Below are 13,747 nucleotides of genomic sequence, written 5' to 3'. Positions count from 1 at the left end.
ATTTCTTCTTTAAATTTAATGTCAAAACGATCCGAATTGTCCACGGACAGGGGTAATCTGTGAAAGAGGTTTCTCCACGCCCCAAAGCAACTCGCTGTAAGCTTTAGCTCGGCCACAATCTAAACAATCCGACAAATTCAACTCATTATCTCTAGCTACAAAAGCGGTAAAAAAGAAAGACAAAAAAAAAAAAAAAAAACAAGAAAAGAAAGAATCCCATCAACGGAAAGTAACAGGAACGTGGCGGTGCACACGGGGGCGTGAGCACTTACGCGAAATGGTGAAGGAGAGACCGAGTGATGAGGAGGTCTTATAGGAGGAATAAAACAAAACGGAGGACAATTGTGAAAAACGTCACAATGTTGCTTTAAGACACAATGTGTCGATCACGCAAACTATCTGAAAACGTGGCTACGTGCACTCAGAGGTTCTGAAAGGGTTTTTTTTTTTTTTAATCGAAGAAACATTATGGATCCTTAAAGAAGCTTTGAAGAACCCTAAACATGTACGAGGACTATGCTGAAATAAAAGTGAAATAGTTACAGAAATTACAGATGATAACGAGTCTTTATTGGTCACAGCAGAGTGAAATTCTTTTCTTCGTATACCCCAGCATGTCAGGAAGTTGGGGTCAGAGATGATACAGCGCCCCCCCTGGAGCAGAGAGGGTTAAGGGCCTTGCTTAAGGGCCCAACAGTGGCAGCTTGGCAGTGCTGGGGCTTGAATCCCCGACCTTCTGATCAGTAACCCCTGATACGAGTAAACTATCTACAGTACCTGAGAGCATGCTCCAAGACTTACTCGTTATTATGATCGACGACTGAAGGCTATGGAGGAAATACAGTCATCCTTGTACTGCTGCCCCATATCATGCCTGATATGGCATTTGATCGGATTGGAAGTGTAAATCTTGCCAAGCTGCGAGCTGAAGTGTGATCCGTACTCGCTTTAAACGTTCCGGTTTTTAGCTCACGTTTTGAATGAATCATTGTATATTCAGTAATCACGCTCCGCGAGACAGAGGAAGCGTTACTTACTAACTAACTGAATAGTTTCAGTCGAGAAATGCTGTTCGTCTGAGGAGAAATACGTTTCCGTTCCAGACCAAAAGACGGTCCATGATCAAACATTTCATTTTAACGTGGGACTGTATTATCATTCTAGTACAATTTCATCTCTAGTCTTTGGGGCGGAGCCTAGAGGGCGGAGTCGTATTAAATGCAGCTCAATTACAAGGCTGCTTTCACAAAAAGCGCTGACCAGAGTCTTCAGTTCTTATACGTTCAAATGCGTCACGCACGCCGTCGCCAGGACAACGCGCTTACCCGTCCTAGCTAGAATCAGCTAATTTTAGAATTTAGCTAACTAAAGCTATTCTCGGTAATGCGGATGAAATAGAAGACCGGTGTATCCTCTGGGGACGAGGAGCTTGTTTGTCGTCGTGCGGCGGAAAATGAAGAGAATTTGACCCGACTTGACTGTCTGCTACTACGGTTTCTCTCTGCCGTCTTTGTGATCGTCGTCATGATCTGCGTAAAACCCCTTATTGAACATCCAGAAATATTTACTAATCTAAAAAAAAAATCCTGAATCCTAGACTGGTACTCAAAATATCCCTTTGATATTTTTTTTTTAATTCAAACACTAACTGTACTAGGAAAACTCTTAGTACTGGATTATAACGGTCTGGATAAAGACACAAGCGTGCGATCTGGGACACGACGCTAGTTCGTTTATTCAGGTGCGGACCGCGTCACGTGGCGTTATACCTCAGGATACGTGCGGCAGCCGTCTCGCGTACACATATGCGTATTATACATCAGCCTTAACCGGATGTCGTGACATAAAGACAGTTAGTTCCAACCACGCGATCTGATTGGCTGAAACACATTCACGTTATATCTGATAAGGGCGTGGTTTACTCACTGGATTACTCCAGGGTTACTCCAAGATCATTCAAATTACTCACCATGGAAACAAAAATAATAATTTAATAAAAAAAACCCCCAATGGCTTATATCTTGAGCCCTGGTTCTAAAAGAGGGGTCTGAAGCGTAGACAGGGGGTCTGCACTTTTATTTTTTGTTTTATTATAAGTAGTGGACATGACAATCCACAAGTATGAAAGTTACTGCATCTGTAAATAACGTCGACTCTGATCTAATGACAATCTGATTAAAAATGGGTTCTATGGGTGGGAAGAAAAAAAATATATATATTAAAATAAATAAAAATAATAATCTGTACTCTGTATATGTATTTATTTTTAAATAACAAGGTCAAGAACCCTTGATTTAGACCCTTTTGTCTGCTTGATGTCAGGAACCCTGAAGGCCGAGTGTAAGGACTGGTCTGGAAAAGATATTTTTCCCCTCACGATATCTTTAATCTTTAACGCTGAAGAACCGAATAACGAAACGTACGGATTAGCCGCTAATTTGCAGTCTCGACAAAATGTGTAGGGTTTTTTTCCCCACCCAAATAACACTACTTCACTGCTTCATTGCGACAAGCCACTTGCAAGTGGAGCTAGGTTTTGGAGCACAAGAAATGTCCGATAACGGAGAAGAGAAATGAAAACGGAAAGCGACAAAGAAAAAAAAAAAAAAAACAGTGAAGCGACACAAACACAACGGACACGACCGCAGACTTCGTCCCACTCCGATCTACTCGCACACAAATTTAAATACATCACGCGGTAACATTTACACACTTCACATGTAACAGGTCTCGCCCACGCCCAACATCTGGGTCTCACACACACGTACGGTCTTTTCCGGAAAAAAAAAATGCTCCGAATTGGAATAATAAAATTAAAAGGCCGCATCATAACGAATAAGTCGCATTCATTTCAATGTTTCATTTTGGACTGCATTTAAAAGCGGCACTTAGGTAGGCGCCCCCTACTGGTGCGGGGTCTAGTTTCGTTTCTGTCTCAGTAGTGTTGCTGGTTCGTGAGATTTTGTGCTGGTTTGATCAGGATAATTAAGGACATCGTTAATTACCAGAATTGCTGGATTAGCATGTGTGTGTGTGTGTGTGTATTATAATGAAAAATAAAAACGCAGAAGCGATAATGGTTTCACTCACTGCGCTGCGAAAGGAGTCCAGAGAATACACCGAGTTTAAAATGGTTTTTTTGTTTTTGTTTTTTTTTAAACGGCTAAATAAATCCAAAATACCTCAACGAGCTATAAAGCAATATCTACGAGACCTGCAAGCTGATGTACTTACTTTAATTGACCCCCGATTTAAAAATGATTATTATTAGTATTATTTTTTTACGGGTTTCGTGAGTGGAATATTTTAAGGTTCGGTGTTCGGTTTAAACTCTGCCCCCTCTGTATCCACGTCCACAACACTGAACACACGACACAACTGTAATCACAACTCCTGACAATACAGAATAGAGGGAAAGGAGGGGGAGGGGAGAGGATATAGAGCGTTTAACTTCCTCCTGGTCTCTTATGGCACTTTCCAGGCCGAGCGATGCAGAAATGGATTGTACCGATATAAAAGGAGAGAGGAGAACGGTGACTAAAAGTAAGTGATTATGGGGCGAGCAGGGGGGGGGGGGGGGGGGCTACGTTTCTTGTACAAAATGCGACATTCTCTCAAATCCACACGAGCCACGGCTGAGGAGCGTCTTCACGTCGACGCTTAAAATGAGCTGGCAGGGGGTGTCGTCAACCTCTTCCCGATGTACACCCTGTCAGAGAGAGAGAGAGAGAGAGCGAGATAGAGAGCAACAAATGATCATCACAAACGACCGACATCTAGTTTTCCGAATTGCTCCAATATCCAGATGTTTCCCCTGTTACTGTTGTTGGTTGAACGTACAGGTGTACAGGTGTTCCTAATAAAGTGGACAGCGTGTCTGCGTATAATTTAAGTGCTCACCCGAGCCCCAGGACCAGTAAGTGTGAGAGCAGCAGCGAGGGGAGGAACACTCGGAGGAACTCGGCAGAGAAGATCCCTCCTTTCTTCATGGCTCCAGTTTTACGCATGCTGAGCGTGACGGCTCTCCGAGGGTGTCGGAAATGGAACTCCCTGCCACAGACACGCAACAAAACAAAACAAAAAAACAGTTTGTTTTTAGTCATTGTACGACATTAAAGCGATAAATCAACTGCACTTTTTAGATATAGATTTTTCACAGGAAAGATTTTTAGACATGTAATAAAAAAGGGAATTTTAATAATATTTTAATAAATAAATAATTCTTTTTAAAAAAGCAGCGTCACACACTTGGGAGGAACATTCTCAGGTCTGCTGGACCAGTCGGCCACCCAGTCCGAGTCCTTCATCAGAATTTCATCATCCCTCAGCTTCTCCAGTGCCTCCTACACACACACACACACACACACAATTACAGATAATTCACACAAAACTAGATCACAGCTTTCCAAATTTAGTCTATTCTATATGCTGTTTTTATTATAACTCTGGCGCATCTACAGATTTACAATGCACGTTATTCACTTTATATAAAATAATAATAATAATAATAATAATAACAATGTCTGTAATAATAATATCGGCTCCAATCCTGTCAGGTAACGATACCGAATAATCCCATAAATTGCATCATATCTGCAAATTGATATACACAACCGGTTAAAAGTTTGGAGAATGAAATGTTTCTCATGATCTTAAAAATCTTTTGACCTGAAGGTGTGAGATTAAATGTTCGAAATCGGTGTCGTAGAGAGCAATATCATCGTGCTGACGAATTCATTTCTTTCATTATTAAAAAAATTTTTTGTCTAATTTATTTACAAAAAAAAAAAATTTTGTCTAATTTATTTACAAAAAAAACATTTTTGTCTAATTTATTTACAAAAAAAAAATTTTGTCTAATTTATTTACAAAAAAAAAAATTTTGTCTAATTTATTTACAAAAAAAAAAGTTTTGTCTAATTTATTTACAAAAAAAAAAATTTTGTCTAATTTATTTACAAAAAAAAAATTTTTGTCTAATTTATTTACAAAAAAAAAAAATTTGTCTAATTTATTTACAAAAAAAAAAGTTTTGTCTAATTTATTTACAAAAAAAAAAGTTTTTTGGGTTTTTTTTTTTTTTTTTTTTTTTTTTTTTTTTTATACGGACGACTCGGTGGGAAATATTTTCCGAAAAGCAGCCGATAAGAGTCCGGCGTCGGTGTGAACTCCTTTAATACTGTTTAAAAATCATCTCAGGGAAATTCCTCAAGAAATCTGTTGAGAAAATGCCAAGAATACATTTCTGGAAATTCTCGGCGAAGAGGGCGTCGACTTTGAAGATGCTAAAATATTACATTATTCTGATTTATTTAGGATTTTTTATCACAACATAATTCCCATAGTTCCATTTGTGTTACTCCAGAGTTTTGATGACTTTATTATTATTATTCTAAAATGCGGAAAATAAAAATAAAGACCGAGTGTGTTTAAACCTTTGACTGGTAGCGTAGCAATTTTTTTACGAAAGCTTTTTTTTGCTACTCATTTTACACAACGTTCTCTCCGTCAGTGTTACTCTTACCATGTTCTGGACAATCTGCTAAATTTGTGCTGGTTGGGTTTTTTTGATTCTTGCGGCCAAAAACGCGAGTTTGAGTTTTTTGTGCGTATATTCGCAGAAAACGATAAATTTTTATACTTGTTTGCTGGTAAACGAGACCTTTTTAGCTGTACTCATGGTCGACGCACGTGAATCGGAGAGAGGGAAATTCGGTCTAAGAGTACCTGGGTTTCTCCTCTGTCCACGTCGAAGCTGATCTGACCTTCATCCTGAGGACTGCGGGGACGTTGTGGACTGCGGGACGGAAACAACCGGGTTAATTTCGGAATTTCAGAGTACAAAAGGTGTCTGGCGTTCCACGTTTTCAGCACCTCATCCAAGTATTATTAATAATGCACTACATCTGTGAAAATGTGAACACATTGTTGTACCGGCTATCCCCAGTGGCTTGCTTTTCTCCCGTACACAGCTCTCTGGTCTTCATGTTGGTTTATCCTTTTTAACAACAAATACAGTCTTCACAGGTTAAACCCAGGGCTCAAACCAAGAGTAGATGTTCAGAGCTATTAATTATTTAAACAATCAGTCGAACAGGACACACCTGGGCAGCACGAAACCCCTATACACGTGTTCCAATATATTTGATCAAACGAAAGGCACCATTTAAGTTTTAAGTTGTTTAGCACGTCTATATTTAAATATGAGGAAATGAAAGCTAATGCGACTGCTTTTTCAGAGAGGGATATATGTGATGCTAATTCAAAATGGTCAATGCAGATAATCTGTTGTTGTTGTTGTTGTTGTTGAGCCCAGAACTGTTCCGCTACCTGTCGCAGGAGGAGTTGCTGCGGCTGGACTCGTGCTGTGCGTCCAGCAGGATCTTCTCCATGTCTCCGTTATGGATGGAGGATGAAGAAGGTACGTGTTCCAGCCCCCCGACTATCCCGTCATCCTCTTCAACAACCTGGGTCAAACCGGACGTGCCCAGGGAGGCGGACTGCGACGTCTCGGGGGAGTTCTTGTTCATCTCGAGCTCCACCCATGAGCCTGAGGACGGGAAAACGTGGAAAAACATCAGAACTGAAAGCAAAGAAACGTCGCGAACATCCTACACGGTACCGGGAAATAAACACGGACCAACGAAGGGCCATCGTTAGGATCTCAAAAGCGTGACAGAGTCCAGTTACTGAGTTTTATTTCTCCTTATTATTTAATAATGTCTGCAAAACAAGTTAGTTCCTGTTTTCCTGACACTGGAGACTCCTTCCTTAAACTTCACCATATCGACAATTATGCATCTTCACATCTCTTTGTTAAATAGCAACACGTTTTTACTCCGTGAATGAGCGGTTAATATACACGCTGGCTTGGAGAAGAAAAATCGAAACAAATATCTTTTGTTATGCATTTCACTTGTGCGACTTCCTTCCTCGTGAGTTCAGCAGAAGCTCGCACGCCAGCGCTGGGTTATTTTTAGACGTTGATTTCAACACTGTTTGCAAACCCGTGTTGTAACACTGATGTCAGTCCGCAGGCAGATATTTGTCTTCTTTTGTTTGGCTCCAGCTGTTAAAACTCACCTGCTGATTTAAGTGCTTAATCACTCCTGCACTAAAGGGATTGGAGCTGCACCAAGAAGGATTCTCGCTTACGATGCGTGGACCAGTACTTCTTTAAAGAAACGATCCGTATATACCCGAAAAGGGTACGGAGACAGACAAACAAAGATGAACAGAGAGAGTTGGACAGAGACAGATGGAGATGGACAAACATAGCCGGAGACAAAGATGGACAGAGGCAAGGATGGACAGAGATAGAGGCAAAGATAGATGGAGACAGAGATGGACCGAGACAAAGACCAAGATGGACAGAGACAAAGACCAACATGGACAGAAACAGAGACAAAGATGGACAGAGACAGAGGCAAAGATATATGGAGACAAAGATGGACAGAGAGAGACGGACAGAGACAAAGACCAACATGGACAGAGACCGAGATGGACAGAGATAAAGATGGTCAGAGACCGAGATGGACAGAGACAAAGACGAACATGGACAGAGACCGAGATGGACAGAGACAAAGACGAACATGGACAGAGACCGAGATGGACAGAGACAAAGATGGACAGACACCGAGATGGACAGAGACAAAGACCGAGATGGACAGACACCGAGATGGACAGAGACAAAGACCGAGATGGACAGAGAGAAAGATGGACAGAGAGAAAGACGAAGACGGATAGAGTCACAGATAGAGACAGATACGAACAGAGACAAAAATGGACGGAGACAGAAAGAGACGGACGGGGACAGGAGGATTTCCCATAAGCCCTGTGTTGGCTGAGCTGAACTCTATTTACAGCGTGGTGAAAGGAAGTTAAATGCCTCTCACTGCCTCCCTCTATAAACTCTCTGACATCTGAACCAAAGCCTTACGTGAGCCCAGTCAGGAACACACAACCCCCCCCCGGCTCCCTCCTCCACACACACACACTGTTGATTATCTGAGACACAACTGCAGCAATAAATCCAGTGTTCCTGGTGATTAAGAAATAAGCAGGAAAAACAATCACATGACTTCCTTTAACCAAGTAAACATGTGGGGGTCATGTGACTCCAGGGTGTGTTGACTTTGCTCTGGAACTGAGATCTGATGAGCTAAGCAGGAAGCTCGTATCCTCACACACTCTCACACACTCCGATTGGAAGGCTGAACACTCTGATATGGGATGTTACACTGATTTACATAGCGATGCAGCAGAACCTGATAGCGGCTGAGTCATAACATCCTGAAAAAAGACACAACAGTAATGTTGTGAATAATCAAACCTCTGTCCATCAAACCACAATCTGCATCAGGTTTCTGAAAGACAAAAATGCTCACCCACTACACACTGCTTACTTAATCATGGAACAACGTGTGGACGCAATTCCAGTGGCAGACACAAGCAACAGGGCAATAAGAGACAAATCAAACCAAGATTTTCCCAGACGAACGGAGACGGAGACAGAGACCCAGACGAACAGAGACAGAGACCCAGACGAACAGAGAGGAGACAGAGACCCAGACAAACAGAGACAGAGACCCAGACGAACAGAGACGGAGACAGAGACCCAGACGAACAGAGACAGAGACCCAGACGAACAGAGACAGAGACCCAGATGAACAGAGACGGAGACTCTCATAAACGGAGACTTTCGGAAACGCCGAAGACCCCGTTTTAGTTTGAAATCTCCGGGCTCATGTTTCAGGGTAAAACAGACCAGAACGTTTTGAAAACGAAGGCGTGGCTTCGCTCACATTCGCTCCCTGATTGGTTCTTCTGGATCACTGCGTATCCTTCCCTGATTCGTCAAGCCCCTACCACATGACCGTTACGCTACCTTAATCATATACACAACAACACGGAGACTGAACCGCGAGCTTTGCTGGCTTTCTCGTCATTCTTAGCCACCGTTGTGCGGTTCCACTCTGTATTATATAACACTGCAGCTGCTACACGCGCAAGAGGCGAGCTACGATTAGAGCGATCGCCAACAAATCTCATTTCGAGCGGCGTAAGCCCTACACGGAATCCCGGTTTGGACTAGCAACCGACTTCCTGTTTACACTCGTATGCGCATGCCCAGTGTGCACGACTGGTCACGTGACATGCTTTTACGGTCGTGTAGCGTGGACGGAGATCGTTTCTGAAACGCGGCGGAAACGCCAGCGTGGGCGAGGAACGTTTTCATTTTAGAACGAAAAGGCACCAGTGTAAACAGGGCCTCGGGTTGCCTTGGTTTTATATTGTACTGCGTTTGAAGATATAAAACTATTTAGTATGAGAAGTACACAAAAACAGAAGAAATCAAGATGGCGCAAATACTTTTTCACAGCACGAAGTAATAATACTCGTGTATATTATTATTATTATTATTAACCATGTGCTACTGTGTGACGTAAGCCTTGTGTACGTTTTCCTGACATGAGAAAACATGATGATGATGATGACGATGATGAAGTGATGAATACACTGGCGCAGATGTTCGAACGCTTTGAGCAGAGAAAATGTCAGCCATGTGGACATCCGACAACCGATTACATCTAAAATGTGCTGTTTCAGGGGTTTGTGTTGTTTCTTACAGCACATTACTGTAAAAGCACCTCAAAACCCCACCATCTGCTCACCTAATAATAATAATACACCCCCTCCAATCTCCATCAACCTGAAATGGTGGAAATGCTCATTTCCCTTTTTGTTTGTTTGTTTGTACGCCATTGGTTCTGGACGATTACATCGTCTACCGCGATATCTTCAAAATCGCCAGCTTGGGAAAAGGAAATCAATATCAAGTCTGCTCGAAACAAAGCAGACTGCAAACTGTGCTCTGTGAAAATATCGACAGGAGGAACTCCGACGTCTTCTTTACAACACAAGTCACCTGATAAACCGCTTTTATGGTGTTTACGCGGGTTAAAAACGGCCGAACCTGAGGGCGTGGAGAACTGTCGGCCAGTGAGGTCGTTAAAAAACACAAACGCTGGCACTGAAGAGAAAAGAGGCTCTGAAGTGCTGGAAACTCGAGCGCGCGGTTAGGTAAGAGGGCTGAGCACTGGAGCGCAGCCTAATCCTCTTCCACAGGGCACGTAACGCATGTACACAGAGAGAGAGCGAGAGAGAGAGAGACAGACAGAAAGAGACAGACAGGATAATTCCAAAACTGTGAGTCCTGCATCCCGGGTCGTACGTGTGGCTCTATTTCTGGAAGCGAGTGGAATAAAACCGAATCTCGGTTAAACTAAACACTTCGGGGAAAGAAAATAAAAACACATGATTAACGTCTCACGGGAATGATGAAACTCTGCGCGCTTTTCCGAGCACAGCGGCGTCTTTATTCTGCACGAAGATGCGAATTTTACTGCGAAACTCTGATACCTTTTTCTCTCCTCTCAACTATCTCAATTATGGTGTTTAAAAAATCAAAAAAAAATCGTTGACATTTATGGCATTTTGGCAGACGCTCTTATCCAGAGCGACTTACGTACATCTCATTTATACATCTGAGCAGCTGAGGGTTAAGGGCCTCGCTCAGGGGCCCAGTGGTGGCAGCTCGCTGGTGCTGGGATTTGAACTCATGACCTTCTGATCAGACGTCTAATGTCTTAAGCACTGAGCTGCCAGTGCCACTGAGTAGGAGGGGCATACGCTCTCTCACCTGCCAATCACAGCGTCACTAGCCAACCACGGGTATCTGTGAGGTCGTGTATGCGGAAGAGGGCGGATAGCACGGATTATTATTATTATTATTATCTATTAAATATGACATGAAAAAATCCTGACAAACGTGTAAAGAGACAATAGTACAGTGTATGTTGGATGGAGGAAAGGCGTACGGTGATACGGTGATAATTTCAGCTTTATGATGGAAGATAATGTCAAAATCGAAATAGATTTAAATGATTACAATTTCAAAAATAGATGTACTTTTTTTTTTATGTCATCTTACATTTTTTATTAAAAGAATCTGAGGAAAAAAAACTGTCATGGCTTATTATTATTATTATTATTATTTAAGCACACAGCAAGGCCGAGGCGTGACAGATTTCCATTTCTCGGAGAACGTTCGGCACGTCCCGCACGTTTAAAGCTTTCCAGCTCTGGAGCCAGAGTGATCTACAAACCTCGCGTCTCTCCGACGCCAGGTTTGTGCTCAGCTAGCGGGAGCATGACGACTGGCTCTCCGCCTCGCGCTAAACGCTTCCAGGTCTTACTGTATACCAGCTGTATTAGGACTCAGACACAGAATTCATTCACGTCAACATAATAAAATAAGGATAATTACGTCTCTACGATTACAAACATACACCGGGATTTCATTACAACTTTATTATTATTATTGTGTTATACAGTACGTCTAAATATGAAGAGTGTTCAGTAGTTTTTGTTTTTTGCCCCCCCTTTAGACGTCTCTAAAGATTACAGACGGCGATGTTTCTGGTTTTCAGACAAAACAAGATCGTATGTGGACTATTCTGTCCTCGATTACGTGCAAACAAATACACACACGTGGTAAGGGCAAGACGACAATATGATATCAATATTGTGATGAATTATGCCACGATATAAATCGAAATATAGTGTATTATAGAAATATTTTCAGAACATCACGATGACATTTTTTTCCTCATATCATACACACACAACCGTGTATTTTTTCCCTCTCTCTTACTTCTTTACATTCTTTTTTTTTTTGGTCTTGTAATTTCATTTGCAATATTGTTGCACTATTTTTCCCCCCCCCCCTTAAATGTAGCTCAAGTGACATTTTACAATTTACACTGCAAAAACATTTGAGAATTTGTTGCAGATCACTAATATACACATACTACAATGCCTACTACTGTATATTATGTAGTACACCTGTATGCTTACAGGCGAAATCTCGCGAGACAACACGAGATTTTGACTGAAAATCTAGATGTCGCGATATCAACACGTTTTAAATTAGAAAGATGAAACTACTGATGGAAGCAGCTGCTGTAAAGATTTTAAAAGCCTTTCAGACCTGAAAAGTAACTGTAATTTATATATATATTTAGAAATAATGCGAAAACAGAGCTGACATTATGTTTACTAAAGGAATATATCTCATTTTATATAAAGCTGGCTAAATTGGAAATTAGGCTTTTCTCAAGCAATGGGATTTTTATTTGTTTATTAATTATACTAATAAAAAAGGTTTCAAAACTATAAAGGTTTTTTTTTCATGTAGAGTATAAATCTTCATGTTTTCAGTCGTCTTGTTGACATGAAGCTCAGCAGAGCCACGTCACAGCGTTCACCGTCATGATTCGTTCGGAGACTGTCAATCTTTCCTATTGTCCCGCCTCGTTAACACTCCGCGCATTATTATTGGTCACGACAGGTGTCAATCATGTCGGGACCGCTATAGGGAATGCTTGGGTTAAGTTGTTTTGAACTCAGCAAACGTCGTTTTGTACATTAAGCGACGCTTGAAAAGTCCTAAAAAACACAAAGTGTGGTACGATAAAGTCTTATCTTTCGCACTACCTGGATGACGGGGTAATACGAGTCAAACAGGCGACGGTACATACCGTTTAATCCCGACTCTCCTGTGTTTCGTGTAGCAGCAGCGTCCGACATCATGTCTCTGAAAGGAAGGCTCGGGTAAAACTGCCAGCGAACACGCGCGCGCGCACGCACGCACGCTGTGTTCCTATTGGAGGATTTGTGTATATGATGATCCCTGCGAAAATAAGGATATAAACGTGTCTTTCTAAAAATAATAATAATAAATAAATGTGATGTATATACTTGGGTGATACTTAGTCTATAAGTATTTTTTTAAAACGTAATTTGTCAATTCACGACATGTCAACATTTCAATATGGGAAGTCCAAATAGTTGAATTCGTGAGCTCACTGTTGCTAGGCAACTGAAAATATATGGTCCGAGGTAGCACGTAGCTGTTCCAAGTCTTTATAATAAGAAAACAAACAAACATTGTAAAGACCGAATAACAATGGAAATTGGGCAAAACAATCACAAAGATCAACTTTTACCTCAGACGTCTTAGCAAATTGCTAATAAAATACTCAGTATGAGTAAAATTGTGGTTTGATTCCATATGGAGTGAATTAAGTCGTTAATAGAAACACTGGCCTTACACCTATCAAGAGGTTTACCAGTCCATTGCCTTTTCTACAAATTAATCAATAAAAAAAACCCCATATGAATCGATATGAAAGAAACTACTATTGTACAACTCATGAATATGTGCTTGTAGACCTGTGCTAAGCATGGACACCAATGTTATGCTAGCTAATGACTGAGGCAAACAATTCAGCTAGCTAGCATGACCTTATGACCTTATATAAAGTGACAACTAAGCTAGAAATAAGACAAAACTGTTGGTAATATCAATGTTTATCTATAATACCTTGGTGAATTGCTAAGAAAAGATCCAGTACGACTAAAATTACACTTCGCATCAAGTGTATCCAACTTCTATAGCCTATAGGTCGCCATATTGAGAAACTACTCAGCAACACGGACCTCCTGAATAAATAAAAAAATAAAATAATTGAAACACTCATAGAATTTGTAATGGTTTAATGTCTATAATTGAAACTGTATTGGATGTAATGGAAGTGTAACGGTCCTTGTGGGTCTCTTCTGGTAATTTGTTGCCTTCTAGTGGTGGTATGTGGATACCATTCAGGACCATAAATGATAATGG

The 13,747-nt window shown here is 41.2% G+C and overlaps 1 protein-coding gene across 1 annotated transcript; it reads right to left on the bottom strand.

The window, feature by feature from the left end:
• On the bottom strand, positions 1–12,810 carry bnip3lb (BCL2 interacting protein 3 like b). Its single transcript, XM_053644550.1, has 6 exons — positions 12,603–12,810; positions 6,331–6,550; positions 5,728–5,797; positions 4,249–4,343; positions 3,901–4,050; positions 1–3,709 (listed from the first exon to the last, which is right to left on the bottom strand). The coding sequence occupies exons 1-6, from the start codon at positions 12,652–12,654 to the stop codon at positions 3,661–3,663; spliced, it is 636 nt and encodes a 211-aa protein (XP_053500525.1). The 5' UTR covers positions 12,655–12,810; the 3' UTR covers positions 1–3,660.
• Between the last annotated feature and the right edge of the window lie 937 nt (positions 12,811–13,747).

This window comes from Ictalurus furcatus, chromosome 16, assembly GCF_023375685.1.
Source record: "Ictalurus furcatus strain D&B chromosome 16, Billie_1.0, whole genome shotgun sequence".
Lineage (NCBI taxonomy): Eukaryota > Metazoa > Chordata > Actinopteri > Siluriformes > Ictaluridae > Ictalurus > Ictalurus furcatus.
This window is presented reverse-complemented; position numbering and strand designations above follow the sequence as displayed.